The 19,862-nt window shown below is 42.3% G+C and overlaps 2 protein-coding genes across 4 annotated transcripts in view; one reads left to right on the top strand and one right to left on the bottom strand.

Annotated features, from left to right (window-relative positions):
- Nucleotides 1–3,562, top strand: part of BMPER (BMP binding endothelial regulator) — a 150,902-nt gene extending 147,340 nt beyond the window's left edge. For 2 of the 3 annotated variants that reach the window (XM_015855065.2, XM_015855067.2), the window contains one exon: nucleotides 1,626–3,561. In XM_015855065.2, the coding sequence (XP_015710551.1) occupies nucleotides 1,626–1,807 (182 nt within the window). In that variant the 3' untranslated portion in view covers nucleotides 1,808–3,561. Of the gene's footprint in view, nucleotides 1–1,625 lie in introns of all 3 variants that reach the window. The other variant, XM_032442564.1, reaches the window with a different exon arrangement.
- Nucleotides 3,563–15,935: 12,373 nt separating this feature from the next.
- On the bottom strand, nucleotides 15,936–17,533 carry FANCD2OS (FANCD2 opposite strand). The gene has a single exon (XM_015855021.2). It carries the CDS (start codon nucleotides 17,413–17,415, stop codon nucleotides 16,975–16,977), a length of 441 nt encoding a protein of 146 aa, XP_015710507.1. The 5' UTR covers nucleotides 17,416–17,533; the 3' UTR covers nucleotides 15,936–16,974.
- Between the last annotated feature and the right edge of the window lie 2,329 nt (nucleotides 17,534–19,862).

Below are 19,862 nucleotides of genomic sequence, written 5' to 3'. Positions count from 1 at the left end.
TTACAAAATGTATTAACAAATACATTTGCAAAGCTTCTGGAAGTTCTGTGCATTTCTGTTTCCACTCCACTAAAAATTTAATCTCTTTTCTTAACACACTATGAAAATGCAGAGTTTGCAGTTAATCTAGCTTTTTACTCTTTGCTCAATTGCTGCTTGCATGCTCTTCCAACCTTCTAAATTTCCCCTTTAGTTTAAATTTCATTTTAATTTTTGATTTTGCTTATTCCCTTCTTCAGTGCACACAGAAGTTATGCAGAGCAAGATAGAAATGCGTAGCTAGAAGTCCCCAGAATATATATACGGACAAGCAGAATAAGCTTATAATCTCAAATACTGCTGGATTTTCCCAATTTATTCTAGAATGATATCCAATAAAAGGTATCTCTTGAGTAAGACTTCCACCATCCTTCCTGGTATTCTCTTAAGACTTCAGTATTTTAGTCAGGTTTTCTTTTTTTTTCCACTTTCCTGCATTTTTTCTCACTGTGAATAATGTCAGTGCTATAGTGACACTCTAAGGCAATTCTGCACATCAAAACAACATTTCTGGTCCATATCAGAACTGTTCTTTAACAAAATCTGAACCCCCAGTCTCTCTCAAAATTGAAGAAATCTTTCTAAAGCAACCATCTCTCTGTAAATAGCGAGAGATGTTTCTGGAGCCTGTTGCCATCTATAAACTATTTTCTCAGTACTTGTTTTTGCCATCAGCACAGCTGTTAGAAAGAATAACAGGCTTTTATTCACTATTGAACCATGCATTATTCTCCATACTAAAAAGGCAGGATATAAAATGTTAAGAGTTTAAATATTGATCTGGTGGGCTTAGAGTGCTTTTAGCTGAAACCTCAGTGGTCTTTTATGTTGGAAATCCATTGAACTGTCAACTACATAAATCAATAGAGAGATACTGGAATCATTAAGTATGAGAATCTTCATTCTCAGTGTTCCCTTGGTAGAATATCATGAAGGACGGAAATCACTGATTTATATGTGTGTGTGTATATATATATATATAACACTATAATATTTAGTCTCCTAAGAATTTTAACAGATGTTAAACAGAGGTTTAATAGATACAGACAAACAGAAATAAAGCAACAAGGATAGAAACTGTTAAATGTAGCTATTTTATGAAATATTGTCATCTGAGGAGACAGAAAGAAAAATTTAAAANAACTGCTGAATTAACAGCATTGTTTTGATATGCTGCAACATGCAATATTGAAAGTATAATCTTAGAAAGTCTATTGTGATGAATGACTACCTTTTCTTCCTGTAAGACTGGAAGTGGTAACTGTCTAGCCATGTAAATGTTTCAGGAATCTTTGATAAAAGGTATTATATATAACAAATATGTAAACAATGTTAAGCATTAAATACAAAACACGCTTCTGCTTCTAGACAGAAACCTTGGCAAACTGCCTTTTTCATCAGGAACTTCACTGTCTTTACATCTGCTCTGTTATGTCACGTTGCATTTCAGGCAGTGGAATTTCTTTATAAGTAACTTTTCTTCTAGGTTTTAGATGCTCTCAATAGAAAGCAAGCAACCTAACCAGCAGAATGTTCCTTGTGTGACTTTGTGTAATGTGCATCTTTTGTTTCTTTTGACTTTTCAGCAACCCAGTGTAAACACGGTGCAGTTTATGACACCTGTGGTCCAGGATGTGTCAAAACATGTGATAACTGGAATGAGATTGGCCCATGCAACAAGCCCTGCATTGCAGGATGCCACTGTCCAGCAAATTTAGTTCTTCACAGAGGAAGATGCATCAAGCCAGTCCTATGTCCTCAGCGATGACATCTGTTCTCTCTCCAAGGACACTAATGCGGATGTCGCTGACCTTTCTGATGCTCACTGACAGCAAAGGACTGCAGCTGTTCATGTGCAGGTTCTGCAAAGTACAGCTCTACTTACAGAGTGTAAATATGCTCCTGTGTGTATTCGTGTGTTTATGCATACACACACGGCCCCAACAAAGATATATAAATGTATACTGTGTGTATGTAGATACATATATCTACACACAAGTGCCCTAAACATAAGTACAACCCATATATTTATATACATGTACACACACACAGATATACGTCATTTCTATATATCATAGAAGGATGAATTATTATATGTATATTTTTTGCTATAAAGTTTATGTATTATTACTTCTAAAACCCTTATCTGTAAGTCATTGTATAAATAAACCAGGTGTTTTTAATATAATATAGCGGCATGAAAAGATTGAGTGACTTTGCCATTGCATGAGTTTATCGTTTCCAAGGAAACTTTTCTAAAGCTGCAGCATTGCCAGACTGGATTAGTTTCAACACAGAACCCGGATTTACAGTTGTACGGGAAACACATTTCTCTGGAGATGGAGGGTTTATCTGGGAATATTTCACGCATACCTTAGAGCTGCATAGTGATTGGTGACAAGGCTTAATCACTCAGAGAAAGCTCAGGATCGGCTTTTACACCTTATTGAAATCACTGTGCAAAAGGATTTCCAGCGCTGGCTGGCCGTGTGCCAGAGGAAAGAGATTTCTTTTTGGAATGGCACCAAAGAGACAGGGGGCCAGATTTGCAGAAGTGTTCAGCACCCAGCAGCCTGCTTTGAAAACCTGACCACTTCCCATTTCATATCCTAAAACCCCATTTATGTTGTTGTGCTTGGCGGTAGCCATGAATATACAATAAGGAGCTCGAAGAAAACACTCACGCACATTTTAGCCCCTCTAGCATGTTCTAAACTGCTGGGCTTGTTTCATATTTCCCCCCCAAATGTTCTGCAGAAAGCAAATCCCACAGTGAATTGGATTTTTTTATTTCGGTGTGCCTTAAAACATGAAATAATACCGGGTTTAATAACTAATTTAATATATTGGCACGGCTAAGAAGAAAGACAAATTCCCCTTTCCAAAAGAAAAAGAGAGAATGTCAGATGCTAATTAGAGAACTGCAGTTTATTTCCTTACTGGTCTTTCTTACCAGTTTAAGAACATGTGGGCTCTGTGAAGTTTACACGACTTTTGAAGTGTCCCAGGGGAGAAGCAGTAATATGGGGTTTCATTAGAAACTGTTTAAAAAGCCGTACAGCTTTCTCAAGTCTGAAGGGAGGAGTGTATTTTTCTTTCACTGGAAAGCCTCCTGTAGAACCTGATGGCACGTTCTCCAGAGAAGACAGAAATCTTTGGGCATCTGATTGAAATCTGTAATGAAGTAATTTGCACCCACACAGCTACTTCCATTATGCCGTTCAAAACTGCACACTGTAATGCTGTAATGCTTTGAACAATTTTCTCCTTTAAGTCACCCTCCAGGAAGCTTTGCAAGGTCTGAGTTTGCAGTGAGTGAGTGGGTGCAATGCATCTGAGTTATACAGCTTTCTGCAGTCCTGTCCTGGAGGAGGATGCCGTGTGAGCACGGGTAGGGTAGGCATCACACTATCCAAAACGCTGTACCACCATAGTGTTACAAAGAGCTGGGCAAATAATGCCAGGAGCATTCCATGGATGTCTATCCAAATTTGAATAAAATCAGCTTGCTCTTTTTATGTCCCATTTTGTGTTTCTTTTCTTGGAACAATCAGATAATTCGGTGTTACTGGCAGAGGGGTTTCAAAGCCACATACACAAACATGCTGGAAAGCAGAACTGCAAATGTGCAGATCTCGTCAGAGCAGGAAACTCAGAGGGCTTTATGTGGCTCATGTGATAACTGAATAGTGAAGCTGAAATGCAGAACAATTGCAATTGGTCCGTAGAGTTAAAACATAAAGTGGTGGTCATTAAAATAATTTAAAGCATCGGTTTATACTGCAGAACATTTCAGCCTGCGAGTTTTAGGTGCTGAGATATAAGGTCTTAACCAATAAAAAGGTTATTTGCCCAGCTCTTGGTTGGGATTGATTTTCATTGCTGATTGACTTTCATTACTTACTGTGTTTCCAAAACAAAAAATACATGCACAGTGAATTGCATAGATGAATAGTATGTGAAGGTGACTCCTCTTTTCTTCTCCTGAATAATGAAGGTGAGTGAAAGGTGAAGGGAGAGCCCTCCAGCTCTCTCAGGCCTCCAATAGCATTCAAGCAATGCTTAATTGCTGCCAGGTGAAGAGGTGATGCAGACTATCTGTAGGATGAACTCTTTTATTTTTGAAATCCTAAATGCTAAGGATTGAAACCTGACCTGTAGGTCATCTCAAAATGAGGACTCATTCCTCAGCTTTGCTTTTCTACATCTGCCTAATTGAGGGCAGCCCCCTGCTTTTTGCTTCAGTGATGTAAACCGAGGAAGAAAGGAAAGTGGTTTTACCTCTAAGCTATCTGATTGTGCCCTAGAGCTACGTTGCAGAGCTTTTTCCTCCAAACTCCAGTTACTGAGGCCATGGAGGGGCTATCACCTGTCTAGATCACACGTATAAGATAAACTAAAGGGGTTCTGCTTTTCTAGAGACTGACCCCACCTTTCAGCTTGGTACGAGTTTTTCTGTCCCTATCTATGGTGAGTTACCCTGTGCTGTTCAGGGTACACTTATAACTGAGCTGCTCACATATATCAGTCACAGCTGGGGCTGTCTCACTTTAGTCTCCCATTTGCCCATCTTCCACACTGTTTAGAAGCTGGAAGTCTACCCCAATAACAGCAATAGTAAGATGGCCACAGGCCTCAGAAAGTTCAGGTTACTGCCTATCTACCTCCTTCATGCAGCATTCTTTCTCATTCTTCTCTCTTGGCTCATGAAATATTATCCCTAGTGCGCTAGGGCTGGAAACTTCCTGCGCGTTGATGGAGATTTACTTTTGACAAAATTCACTGATATTCCAATTTTAGTACGCTATGGCAAAAATGTATTTTTCCTAATAGCATAAGGCTGACGACTCATAAGGTATATTCACCATACAAAACAGATGGGTTTGATCTTGTTTGTGCTTAGGTCAGTCTATGCATATAACTTTTTGCCAATATAAGTAAAATACATTTGAAGGAACAGAGGTTCCAACCAAAACCTGATCCAAAAGGGAAGTCTGAGAAGCTGTGCTGTAATACAGTGGATGGACTCAAGGGAAGACTTGAATCGATAGCTTTGCCATTAACCTGTTATGTGTTCCCCAGCAAGTCATTTAATACTCTGTACTTCACTGGAGAAAATGAGGTATTTGTGTTCATGCACCTTTTTCAAGTCTGTAGGTAGAAAAATGCTAAACCTCACTGGGGGAATGTCAGCAAGTATTTACCGGTCTATCTAGGTCTGCTCTGAATCAGGTCGTCCCATATCTCCCATATCCCTGTTGCTTCGGAGCCAACTTTCAGTTGGCATTTGTGGAGGTAAAATACATTTCCTTTCTCCTCATTTACTTTCAGTTATGTCTATTTTTGTCATACGCATTGAGGCTTACATAGCCAAGCAGAGCAATTTGAGTTGTAGCCCAAGACCTTGTAGGTACTCCCATATCTTCCAAGAATGCCTTTCTTCTACAGAGTTAGGTATGTGCTTGGAGTAAAAATGAAAAGATTCCTATATCCTGCCCAGATGTGGCCCTATCCTTACATCACATGAATAGATAAACTAAAAGAAATAAGTTATTCTCATCAGAATCTGCTTTGTTTAAACACGGGGTTCAAAGGCACTGCTTAGCTTCTCCTCGACAGAAGCCAACATTTGCCAAAAGCTGAACTGATGAGCGACTGCTTAAAGTTAGATTTTTTTCTCCTTCATGAATAGTTGACAAGGTAACATCAGAGATAAGGGATATGTGAACAATGGCACATGCATTTGCAGATGGATGAGTTGGAGAAAGAGGTGCAGTCAATAGCAACTAGCCCAAGGCAGTGAGATGTTACAGGATTTCAAGAACTGTTCCAATTCAGGGAGCATTATTCTTATTATTCTGAGGTTTCAGTACTTGAAAAGCAAGAACTTTATGTTACATGTGCTAATCAAATTCTTGCTCTGCTATCCCTGATTTTACCATATTAGAAAGCCCTGTGGTGAGAGAGATTTCTGCCTCTGTACAGAAACATCTGCAGAAACACTGTAAAGTTTCAGGACAAAAACCTAACTGCACTGGCATTACAGAATTCCTTCTCTCTCTTGTAAAGGCTGTTGCACAGATCACTAGTTCTAGTGCAATCATCACCATAATGGCTGTGCACTGTGCAGTCTGTAACAGCAGAATAGGGTTCTGCAATGAAGGTGAGGTGACTCTGGATCCTTCAGCTGGCCACGCAGCTGTAGTTGAGTGAAGATGGTATAGTAACGTGAGACATAATCAGGCAGAAGGTAAGAGGCAAGTAGGAAAGGAAAAAGCAGCAATAGGATTTTTACATTCTTTTCCTATGTGGGTATCTTCTCTCTACAGTGTTAGAAACAAACTGTTGCCCGACAGAGGCAAAACTGGTATGCAGTCTCTGAGCAAAAAGAAATCACAACAAACAAACATGCAAAAAGACAACCCCAATAACCACAGTGGAATCATATGTTCAGATCTGAACAGAACTGGTACATACTGACAGGTACATAAAAACATACTTAAAATTAGGAGCTTCTATTCCAACTTCACAACCTTTACATAACAGGAGTAAAATTCACCTCAGTTAAGGAAAGGGATCTTATTTCCTGGTCTGAGAGCAGCAAACATCTGCAGAATACTCTTGCTTCCAGGAGCATAACAAATGTGTTTTGGTTTCCTCCTTGATACATATTATAGTGAGCACACAGCTATTCCCCAGTCTACAGCAGTCAGAACAAAGGCTACAAATGCACTTCTGTTAGAAATAGTCCTGCTCCTACCTTTAAGATCAAATTGCAAGTTCTATTCAATACTAAGGAGGAACAAGCTTTCTTTTTGATAACAGCCCTTTCACCAGGCAGCAGTGTTGCTCAGCATCAAGCAATATTTCTTTATGAAATGTGACATTTGCCATTAGCATGACTTTACCCTTTTCACTGTGAGCTGTTATGCTGGGCTTGCATACAGGAGGAAGTTGGCCCTAATGGAGTGTGCGAGCATGGGATGGAGTGGGCAGCATCATATAACCACCCTTACCTTTGATAGTGATATGATCTCCCCATGCGATGCTTATGCTTGAGCATCAGTATAATTTGGTTTTGCACATGTAAGTGAAGTGATGGGAATGGAGAAATTTCCTGCCCAGACAGACCCACATTTTTTTCTTGTGGTGAAGAAATGCTTCAGAGTGTGCTTCAGAGAGTGGTATATAAGCCATGTAACAAATAGCTACGTGATACTTGTACATAGCAGTAATTCAGACTTATGCTCTGGAAGTAAGTGGTTGGTGCTTTATTGATCCGATCTTTCAAAGCACTTAACTGTGTGCTCCAACTTTGAATAACTACGTTTGTTTCAATGGGGTAACATGCATGCTGATTCCTAACCACATGCTTAAATGGTTTGTTGGGACAGGGCCAGGGAGTTCAGCACCTGCAGCATCAAATCTTACATCTTGGCGATCATGCTGCTATCTTCTATTATAACATCATAGAAGTCAGTGCTTTCTGGAGACTTCAAAACATGGGAGAATTATTTTTTTTCTACTGATTTCTGATGCTAATGCAGTAATTTCTTACATTCTAATTCCCTACTCTGTGTTATTCCTTTATTTTGTTCAAAGAAAGGGATGTTTAAAGAAAAGAGACAGGCTGGAGTTGATTTTATTACATTATATTTTATACTGCTAAGGAAGGGAGGACTTCAACTCTGCTAGCCATACTGGTTTTAAACTGCTCGTGATTTTATAGTTGTGGAAGTAAGCTACAATCCTGATGTGTCTGCCTTCAATTATTTCGCTTCTAATTGCTTCTAATTGCTGCTAGCTGTAGTTCAGTATCAATCTCTGATAACACTGTGTTAGAATAAAAGTAGCTACAGCCCAAATCAGTAAAAATAATTTGCTGCAGGAGATTATGCTTTTAAAATGAAGGAAAAAAAGTAAAACTAATTTGTTGCAGCCAACTTGCTTGCACAGCTTATGGTAAGTAGCATAAGCAAGGGGAAAGGAAGGGTGAATATAGAAACTTAAAGGATTTCATAAATGATTTTGGAATATTTTATTTGCATTTCCTTCAAGTATTCGACTGCTTTAACAAATATTAAGTGACTTTCAAGACCCACTTAACTGGGTTCAACAGAATAGGGTTCAAAATCCAGATGTAGTTGTGTACTAATGGAGTTCTGCAGCTATAAATGCACTGTGTCTTCAATGGAGAGTAGTGTTTAGAGGAAGTTATTTCTCCCATCTCAAACACGTAGATGTTTGCTACGTTGGGGTTCCATGACCAGCAGGGCAGAAGGATTCTTAAGTCCACGCCTCTGGAAAGGGGAAACAGGGGACCTCAAAGTAATTCAAATCAAAGGCAACGGTCTGAGGAAAAACAAACTAATTCACTAAATATGGTATCGGAATGCAAGATAACGCACTATGATACAATATAATTAGAATTGAATCTCATAAATGAAATATAATGAGAGAGAGAGTGTCCAAAAGGTGGAAAGGCCTCACCATAACGCTGAAGTGAGACACACAGTTGCATTGAGCAGCAGCGATGAGAGCTGAAAAAATGGGTAGGTCAGGTGATCTACAAAAGCTTACATCCCTTCCCTGAACACAAAGTCCTCTGGGGAATGGAGTTCTCTTCCCTACAGGTGCCTGGAACTGGAGCATTAACTCTTTAATTCCCAGTGCACTGCATGATGTGATGTGGAATATCAGTAATCATAAAACCATGATGATATGCAGGGGTTTGGATCTCCCCGTGCCTGATGTACGGTCATGAATTTCTTCATCGTGATGTGCAGAATTCCAACTTGGACATGACTTGTCCCTGCACATCTATAGAGCTTTTGCAATAATAATGTACTAAAATAATTTTGTAACAGCAGGTTTGTGATGAATATGTTCATAAAGTCTTTATTTATTCCCCTATAAACTTAATATCGTTATGCAGATAAAAACTGAGGCTTGATTATTTCATAGCTATTAGTGAAAACAGCTGTTTTGAATTACATGGTCTAACTCAGAAACACAACATCTTGCACACAATGATGCTGTGTTCTCCAAGAACTGATCTTAAATTCAGTAATTTCCTGGGTGGGGATGGAGGAGAGGAGGGTTTGCTTTTAGGTATGGCTGTGATTTAGGAACTGATACTTCGGCTTCTGGTGATGTCTGGCTTATGTGATACCACTTGGCCAGTTCCTTTACTGCTATTTACCTCTGGAACTGAAGAGGTAGTGCTTTATAAAAACTTTGGGAGCAATGGATTTCTTAGAAATTCACTGATTTGTGTTTGTGTAAGGCTCCTAAAAGCATCCATGGAACTGTAGATCAGACCTTGCAGCTGCTAAGTAGATATTGCAAAGAGGAACCTGCCTTACTTTGGAAAGAGCAAATAATTCATAAACCCAGATGGCCAGTACTGAGTGAGAAGATATTTTTGGTGGATTTCACACTCCTGGGCTGAGACAGGGAGTGCACAGAAGGTAAGTGTTTGTTTGCCTTAAAATTGTAGGGATACTAGTGCTACATGCTTCATTGCTATAGAATCATAGAATCACAGAATCCTTAGAGCTGGAAAGGACCTTTAAAGGTCATCTAGTCCAACTCCCCTGCAGTGAACAGGGATATCCACAGCACAGGCAGTTCTCATTGTGAGGAGGGCAGGCTCATCTTGCCAGTCCTTGTTCCTTTAAAGGTATGCGAAGCGATGCAAAGGTGCCACACACTGAAGTTCACAGGCTGGGTGTGCAGGCCTGGTAGGTGACTACTTGCATGGTCACATATTCTTTTTATCTCTACCCTTGGACTCATTGGTGATGGTTCCTCAGTGTTATTTTTCAAAGCTATTTTAGATGTGTCATACTCACCAAGAATGCTGCAAGGATCATTCTTCTCCCAAGCAGCGTGCAGTTCCTCACACCCTCATTTCTCTCTTGCCAGATTTCACAAGGCTGTTGGTGAGATTAAGCTCAAAGACAGACAACACCTTTTCCTCTCAAAGCAAAGGCTTTTCCTGAGCACTTGTGCTATTCCTGGGGCACAATGTAGGTCCTATGGATACCTCTAGCTGCTGCAAGTGCTTGGACCCCACATCTATTGTGGGAACCACAAACAGTGAAGACACCCAGATTTACATAGGAATCTCCTGGAAAGGGCAAAGCTAGAATTCAAAGCATCACTTTGAAGCATCAGGACTTTCCTTCATTGGTTTGGTCAGGCTGTGCTGAGTCTTTTTCAATTTATTTATTTATTTTTGCTCAGATAGAAAATCATCTTTTAAAATAATATGAAAGAAAGGCCTAACAAAAGCTGAGGGAAAATAAATGTCTGGTGGCTGCTTTTCATTTAAATGTTTTCTATGTTTATTTAGTCCTTCCAGGCTTTTCACTCAGTTTGGGCTGGTAATTGGAGTGCTTTCCCTCATCACCTACAGCTCATTGTCAGTAGAGCTGTGATGTCTGAGATCATCAGTAATAACAGATCTGATAATTAAACTGTACTGCAAAGCTAATATTCTCTGTTTAAGGTCTTGAGCTGATGTGTAGCTTCTGTTTATATCACCATCCTGCAGTCACAGCACACTCAATTTGCCCTTGAAAGGCAATGTTTTGTCTTCAGTTGTATTCATCTCATTGCTTTTTAGTACATCTGGAAGTCAGGCTCAACACAGCTATTATTTCCCTGTCTCCTTTGCTGTCCTGACCTAGGACAGTGTTGTGTAACGCAGCTTCCCCCTCCCAAGTGCCTGTTCCAGCCTTTGTTCTGTATGTAACAGTACAGAGCTAATGTAATTGCAGTACTATATAAATGCAGTTTGAACATACTGCAGCCAAAATAATGTATTTGATAATAGAGAACGTTTAAATAGCTTTTAACTTCATTAAAATCTGGAAAGAGATTAGCAGGTTTAGTTGCTATTTTCTGAATGTACAGCAGATGGTGCTTAACAAATACGTTTTAAAGCCAAGGTCTGCAAACAGACTTGCAAGCTGAAATTTAATCGTGCTTCTTGTTTGCTTTCTAATTGAAAAAACAGCCATTTGAACAAAAAAGCCCCCAGCAGGACTGACTTACTTTAGTGTACACAATGTGCACAATGTTTGAAGGATGAGGATACAACAGCACTTCTTCCAAAATAGCCTCTGGTGTGCTATAAGGAACTATACATTTGGAAAGGAGTTAGGCAATAACAGGATCGTTTCTTTCTTGATTGTTGCCCTTTCCCTCCAGGCTCATCAAGGTTTACTTAATGAATGGGAGAGATCCAAGCTCCCAAGAACTACTTGCCACGTGGACAAAAGAAGAGGAAGAAAATCATGCGATGAACCCCAGACTAATGCTGCTGAATGCTCACTGGGGAAGCACTGCTTCCTACACCTGTCAGTGATTTAAGGGTTGTTTTTTCCTCCTCCTGGCACCAGCAGATCAGTTTGTGCTGTGGCTGTATGCAACCCAAGTGTGGGTGGCACCTGTCTCATGACTAACCCAAAACTTGCGTCATTGTTTCTCCTCTTGGCATCTTATTAGCAAGATAAGCAAGGTGCTGCAGCACCGAGGTGCTATGTACGTTCTGCAGTGTCAGAATCTCAAGATGAATCCCTAATAAGGCAGCTGTCGTTATATATAAGCAAAAGCTACCCTGAGCAAACAGAATACTGCGACAGTAGGCAGTGAGTCAGGATGCTACAGAGAATTCAGTAACATGCTTAGTAAAGGTTTAATTAAAGTTTACTCTTCCGGGAGCTTTTTTTTCTTTCTCTTCTCTTCTCTTCTCTTCTCTTCTCTTCTCTTCTCTTCTCTTCTCTTCTCTTCTCTTCTCTTCTCTTCTCTTCTCTTCTCTTCTCTTCTCTTCCCTTTTCTCTTCTCCTCTCCTCTCCTCTCCTCTCCTCTCTCTCCTCTCTCTTCCTCTCCTCTCCTCTCCTCTCCTCTCTTCCTCATCCTCCTCTCCTCTCCTCTCCTCTCCTCTCCTCTCCTCTCTTCTTTCCTCTTTTTTTCCAATTAGATTTCTTTTAACAAAACCAATGCATTTTGGTTTCCGAAAGGGCTCACAATGAACATCTTGATGAGGGAGATTCCTTGCGCATATATGCTGATAAGGTACAAACAGCAGGAACAGAAACACTGACATCAGTGCTAGTAGTTATGTATCGATCCCAACCTCTGTTTAACCCAAAGGGCACTTGGTCAGCTGCAGACCATCAGCTATGGAATGGCCATCTAAAGCCCATTGACTGGCTTAAATCCCTGGATTTGCACTGATGTGAAAGAATGGAGCATTTTTAGATGCTCTGCTTGCTTGCTAAGCAGCTAGTCACACTACAGAACTGCCACAAACTTAGGGTCAAAGCCAGATTCCCTATTAGTGCCACAACTGGCCATCTCTGGAAGTGCCAGAAGCAAAAGGAATGGGACACCCAACTCCACATCCTATAGAAGCAGCTGGGAGGCCATCCTCATCTTTGCCTTCAGTAGTTTGAAAGACAAGCCAGCCCCATGCAGCTGCAAGTCTAGTGCTGGCGTTAAGATTCCTGTAAGGAATTGAAGATACGAATTGGATGCTATTCTGCTGCATCTGCATAAGGATGCATGTGATGACCTGCCAGTTGAACTTGGAGACAGAAGTCTCACATCTGCAGTATATTTACTGTGGTTCAAAAACAGAGTGATTCGCAGTGCGGGACTGATCAGGTTAACTTTGAAAATACATGGTGCCATGAGATGTTATGAATCGTATCTCTAAATAGAAAAAAAAAAATAAAATCAGCTTTGCTGATCAAGCAAAGCCAGAGTTCAAGTTTGAGAGAGGAACTGAGTGGTCCATGGATGACTCATGAGGGTCATCCAAAGCCCCAAAGATGCGAGTGAAAGACCTGCCACTAGTTCAGTGAGGAGGCTAGCGGTCTGTTAGGGCCTTATATATGCATGCTGTGTGAAGGGGCCTTGTTCCTTGCTCCAGAGCTGAGGAGGGTATGCTGCTGCCAGTGTCTCTGTGGCATGTGATGGCATGGTTGTTCACAGATGATGAGAAATGCTGTAGATCCATCTGAGGTACAGCCAAACTTAAACGGCCAAATTCTTTCTGAAAGCACCATAGAAGAGGCAATTGAAGGAGCCTCTGAGCAGTGATCCTAGGAGTATTCTGACAAGTACACAATTCCAGCCAAGGTTGTCCGGAGTCATATGTAAATATGCATCAGCTCAGCTGTGGCTGCTGGCCCATCTTCTCCCTTTGTTTAAGTTCTTGGTCTCCACGGCCACTGCAAGCAGATAGATCATAGCACTGCTGAGGCAGCAAATCAGTGCCGCTCTGATTTCAGATCACTACCAAGAAGCCAAATTTAATCCTGAACTCAGTGAAACAATCCAGCGCAATAAAATCAGTAGTTTAATATGCAAATCATTATAATTTTGAAGCTTTAGAAGTCATTGTCATTCAAATGGTGAAGGCAATTTCTCTCTCCTTCCCTTAGACCCCCTACATCAGCAGATCCCTGTCTAGCATGGAGGATGATGGTGCTTTGCTACTTTGAGCCCTCACAAGGCAACAGGACTAAGTCTCATCTGGAGCCCAAGGCCTCCTGTCTCCTTCTGTCCCTACTGCAGCCTGCTGTGAGCTGAACAAAGTACACAGCTGGCTGTATGCAGATCTGTTTCAAGGGTGGCAGAAATAACGAAGCTTTAGAAGAATACCTGAGCAAAGCCCTGATTAGACTGAAAGAAGCATGTTTCACAGCTGTGCCTACATGTATCTGATCAGAACCCCTCAAAAGGGATGCTTATTCAGTGTCACAGCTCCCAGTGAGAAAAATATAATAAGAAAGTAATTGAGACTGCCTGGCTACAGGTGAAATTTAGAATGGGCATATTAGGAGTTTTGTTCCTTAGAAGGAAGTATCTATTACGCTCATATAAATATATCTAGATTTCACAGGTTTACTTTGTTTTCTCAAAAGTGAAAATGGTAACTTGGGGATGCCAATAAGGATGTCCCCAGAAGCAGATGGTGTTGTGGTATATCATTTAAAGATGTATGAGTTGCTTTTTCTTATCTATGGGTTTATCTCTATCCCCAAGAACTGCACCAACCAAGCTGAAGAAAAATGAATTACGTCAGTGAAGTTAATCAAGTGTCTGCTGGCTTGGAAATAAATTCTTACCCTGAGTGCCCGGACCATTGAACTGGCTCCAGAGGCATCCTGTATGGCAACGGGTGGCTGCTATTCAATTTACATCCAAGCTCAGCTCTCACTGAATCTAAAGGTATGCCATACACTTATTCAGAGAAAGCAAAAAGGCAATTACACATCTTGTTTAATGTCATTGGATCAACAGGCAGCACAATACCGAGGCACAGAGTGTAATGATTAAGGCCTGAGCAGGATCTCAGCAGTGAGTGCCTTGAAAGCCAGCGGCAGTGATGCGCTGGGGGCATTGGTTTCATTGTAGTGGTGTGTGGAAGGAATTGGAAAGCGAGCAAACAGCAGGAGAAAGCATTGAGAGTGTGAGACTTAAAAGGGTTAGAAAAACTTGTTGGTACCTGGGGCCTCGTGGAAGGAAAGCTTTATCTACACAGAACTGTGTTTAAAAAGGCTGTATTTCCCCATCTTTGTATAGGAGCAGGATCACTTTATCAAAAGCAGTAGCTCTTACTACAGCCAAACAAACACGACCAACTTGCTCAGTTGTGCCTACCTGTCTAAAGACTAACACCTACAAGTCAGGTGTGTGGAACAGGGGCCCAGTACCATAAAGTTCAAAATCAATCCATTCTCAGTGTAGCTCCAGTGGGAACCACACCAACTTGTATCAGCAGACACAGCCCTTTAATCCCTATCATCGCAGACCAGCAGTTCATTAAGGGTACAACTCAGAAATGCACCAGACTTGTCAGAGCAATCACTTTCTCGGGAATCATTAGAACAGAACTCTTATGGCTCATGCTTAGCTCCTGCAACCCTTCCAAGCATAGGGGTTCCCTCTAACTGACTCTAATACTCACTTTCTTTTGTATGGCTCTTCATGATTATCTATCAGTATGACAGATAATGAGGTGCTTATTAAAGTCTTTGCCATCACTTTTAAAAAAAAGATTTTTAGAAAATATCAGTTATTGACCAAATAATCCATTTGCATAAATATTACTTTCATAGATCTGCATCAATCACCCTTGTCATTTCCTCATTAAAGGAGCGGCATCCCATTCAGAAGGAAAGCAGATACAAATCTGCCTTTAAAGGAGCCCAAAACACAGAGCCAGGTCTGAATACTGCTCTGATGATGACTTGCTGGAAAAATCCAGCTTACAGTGCTGCAGGGCTGACTCCATACAGTTTTAATAGGCAGCTCTGAACCAAAATCAGGAACTGCAGATCCAGCTTCAAAGCTTGCATTTGTTTTAGATACCCTGATGCTATACCATATGCAAGCAAAGCACAAACCTTGGATTGTCCTTAAGGCTAAACACTCTCTTCATTAAAAATATTTACAGTTGTAACGAATACACTCTGCATTAAGTTATTTCTTTCTTGTTTTGCACTTCCAAGCAGTCACAATTGCCTATTCTAGCTTTGTTGGCTTGTTCCAGAGAGCAGAAAAAGCAAACCATTCCTACTGAACGAGGGGGCACAAATATTTCACACAAATGAGAGTGAGAAAGCATTTCTGAAGGTCGTTACAAGCAAGGACTGAATGCAAGGATGACCCTGAATGTTCATCTCCATAGCAGAATGAATAATGATTATGTTATCAGAGCGACGTTAAATATTGACTATGAACGCATTATAAATGGTTTCCCCCTGTAATTATATGGGCAAGATTAACTGAAGTTCTACCTGGAAGCTATAATTTTCATGATACTTTGTAACTCTACTTAATGGAACTCGTAATAAATGACCTATACTAGCAGGAAATACATCAGAACAAGTTTTATTTGGCCTGCTAAAATACAAGCAGTACATTTCTAAAGAGCCACGCACACGTCTTTCTAAAATGCATTTAAAACAAGAAGAAATATTATTTAGGTTACTTTGAAGGTAAAAGCTTTGCAGATCACTCTTCACAAGTTGTTTTCATTAGCTGTAAACAAGCTGTACACCATACTTAAGCATTTAACTGTGAAGAAAGTTTCAATTAAGAAGGGCAAAAAATCTTGTTAAGTTTTCTGGCGTGCCTTTTGTTCTAAGTATTGTTTAAGTATTCCTGTACTTCTTAGCTAAATAAAATCAAAGTAGATGGGTTAACTTTGCATACTGTGCTTCCATGAGTGCCTTCACTAGTTGTAAATGAGCAGAGATTTCGTTCCCAATGCTGAACAGCAATTTGAATTCTTTGTAAACAAGTTAATTCTCATAGAGCCGTAATGGACACAGGTGGTGAAGTGTACAAACTAAAGAGACTAAGGCTTATCTTTAGGAGTTCCTGAGGGTTTCCTGGAGGTCTTAATTTTCCCTAGAAATGAATAAATGAAGGATTTTACTTTGAAGTCCATATGCCTGGGGAACCCGTATATACCTGTAGTTATATATCAAGTGTAAACACCTTTTTTTCTGAGTACTGTCCAGCAGCAGCACCTCTCAGTTCAGTGAGCACTTCCTTCCAAGCCTGTTCCTCAACACACCAACCAATGTTCCACACAGCATGGCAAGCCAGAAGTGTGCTTCCTCATAGCACCAGTGAGACAGAGGTCCCAAACGCAGGCAGCCTGGTGCAGTCACATCCATGAAAGCCACCATGAGGCGCAAGGCTCTTCATCCACATGATGGAATTGGTGACCAACTCCACATCTCCCGCCTCCACCAGCTGCATTTGGATACTTTGCAAGTGCGGGGCCATACAAGCCAAAGCTTTGCTGCGTGCTCAGCGCGCAGGGCTTCGAGTTGTGACAAGTCTGGGCACGGTCCTGAGGCAGCAGACAGCCCGCTGCCCGCCCAGGGGCGTTCCCTCCGTGTCTCAGGGGGTGTGCTGCAGGGCGAAGGCGCACTTCTTGTAGGCGGCGTAGAGCAGCAGGATGGCTCGCATCATCTGCTGGCACATGGTGGTGGCCACACGCGCCTCAGCCTCCCGCAGCCCGTAGGCCCGCCACCGCCGCGAGTCCACGACCCGGCAGAAAGCCGAGCTCTCCGACACACGCAGGGCGCCGATCCGGCGCGGCGGCTGCGCCGTCACCAGCCGCTCGAAGACGGCGTCGAGGCTCTGCAGCCTCACGGCTTGCGGCCGCAGCAGCGCCGCCCCGCCGCCCCGCCGCTCGCCCGCCGCCGCCGCCGCCTGCAGGCCGGCCCAGCGGAACGGGTGCGCCGAGACGGCGGGCGGCGGTGGCGGCGGCGTTCCCCTCAGCCAGCTCAGCGACTCGTCCAGGGGCGAGGGGGCCCACAGCTGGTAACAGTCCGCCATGGCGCCCTGCAACCAGCTGGCATCCAGCCCGCCGAGCCCCGGGCCCTGCCTGCCCGCCGGGCACGGCCGTTGGCCGGAGAAGCCGTGGCTCGTTCTCCCAGCAACCCTCCCGGCACCGCGGCTTCGTCTGCCGTTGTCTCTCCACACATAATCCTCCAGTTAGTGCTTTTTTTAATTTACCCCTCCAGACACCCGTCCTCAGAGCTCATCATTTTCCAGCTCAATGGCTGTGATCTGCCTTCCTGTAGGCTCCATTGGAGCTCATCTCCACATGCTCCACTGTTCAGAGCATATCCTATTTGACCAACAAAGTGGCCTTCTCTGATGGTCTTATTCTATCAGCAGACAAAGGAAGAGCCACTGATTTCATCTATCTCAACTTCAGTAAGGCCTCTGACATGGTAACTCACAACATCCTTCTCTACAGATAGGAAGGATATGAATTTGATAGATGAAGAACTGGCTGCAGGTCTGAGTTCAGAAAGCAGTAGTCAGTAGCTCAATGTCTGGATAGAGATTGATGATGAATAGTGTCCCCCTGGAGTCACTGCTTGTGCCATTGCTCTTGAATATCTTCATCTGTGACATCAACAGTGGGGTTGAGTGCACTCAGCAAGTTTTCTAAGACGCCAAGCTGTAGAGTGCAGTTGACACACCAGAAGGACAGGATACCCCTCAGAGGGACCTGGACAGCCTTGGTCAGCAGGGCAGGGGAGGTGATCCTGCTGCCTTCCTGTTTGCTGGTGAGGCCTCACCCAGAGTACTCAGCACAGGAGAGACATGGACCTGTTAGAGCGCATCCAGAGAAGGACTGCAAAAATGATCCATGGAATGGAACACCTCTCCTATGAGGACAGGCTGAGAGAACTGAAGCTGTTCAGCCTGGAGAAGGGAAGGCTGCAAGGTGATCTGATTAGTAGCCTTTCAGTATCTAAAAGGGAGCTACGGGAAAGGAAGAGGCAGACTGTTTAGCAGGGTCTGTGGTGACAGAACAAGGGGAAATGGCTTCGAGCTCAGGGAGGATATGTTTAGGTTAGATATAAAGAAAAAATCTTCTACAGAAAGGATGGGGCAGCACTGGAACAGGTTACCTGGTGTTGTGGTTGATGCCCCATCCCTGGAGACTTTCAAGGAGAGAGTAGATAAAGACCTTGACAACCTGATATAGGTGTGGTGTGCCTGTTCACTGCAGGTGAATTGGACTAAATGGCCTTCAGAGGCCCCTTTCAGCTCTTAAGGATTCTGATTCTGTTATATGCAGCCCTTGTAACACCAGCACTTCTTCTGTGTGTCTCAAGTTTAACAACTCTGGCCCTTGCAAGGAGATTGCAAAGCCTTATTTACCCAAATGTTTGCTTGTGGCAAACATTTTAGAAGTTGTATTGTGCAGCAAATAAAACTCTGCCCCTCCTTTTGACCCATGGGGTGTTACTTAACAAGTGCTCACAGCCCTGCGCTTTGCTTTTCCAGCTGTCACTGCCTTCGCTGGTGTTTGAATTCAGAGCTACTTAGCAGCCACATGGGAGAAGACTGAGTGTCTTTATAGTTTACTTGCAGTTTTGATTTTGGAGTGCTTTGGCATGCAGTTGTAAATCTGCCTGCTCCAGCACGTTTTCATTTTCCTTCAGCTTGGGGTCACTGCAGACCTGCATGGTGATGCAAGCTGCAGTATGTGCTGCTCCTCAAGGGGCAGAGGGAAGGCTCCTTTCTACAGATGGACAGACTTCATGCAGTGCTTCTGTACAGATGGGAGAATGTTACAGCATTTCAATAGGAACAGCTTAACTGGGGGCTGTTGTAAACAGCAAGGTGGTTGAAATTGAGGGAAAAACAGCTTCATTAATGAAACAGTGACCATGTCTGCACTTATTTATTTATTAGCAGTGCATGTGTGTAAAGGATGCTATTAGTGGGCTTTGCCAGGGACTGCTTCTCTAAACCATGTTTCGATAAATGCTTTGCTGTGGACAGGGGTGGTTTTGGTGGGTTTTATTCTTTTTTTCTGCAGTTGTAATGACGCTTGGGGCAATGTAATTACACATCGTGGATGACACGATGATCCTCCCACCGGTGAAGAAATGAGATGTCACAGAAATTATAGCCACAAGTGGCAACTGTACTCAGTAAGAAATTCAGTGGTGGTAGGTTGCCAGACTTCCATGCAGTAGCTTTCAGGTTGCATCTGACCTGCTTATCGCTGCAAACAAAATGGTCCTTATAAATGATTCTTGTTTGATACAAGGCTGTTGGACTGTGTACATACCAAGTATAAAGGAAAATGCATTCCTTAGAAATACCAAAGCAAGTAAATATCAAAACAGTCATCTCTGTTACAAGAACATGTGAAATTCCCAGTCCAGAATTATGGTTTGTTTTGTTTGTGATGAAAGGAGGGTCCAATGTCACCTATATAACTTAGCATAAAATAAGTTTTCATTTTGGATTAA

Source organism: Coturnix japonica, chromosome 2 (genome assembly GCF_001577835.2).
Source record: "Coturnix japonica isolate 7356 chromosome 2, Coturnix japonica 2.1, whole genome shotgun sequence".
NCBI lineage: Eukaryota > Metazoa > Chordata > Aves > Galliformes > Phasianidae > Coturnix > Coturnix japonica.
The sequence above is the reverse complement of the archived record's forward strand: the minus strand, read 5'-3'. Positions and strand labels throughout refer to the sequence as shown.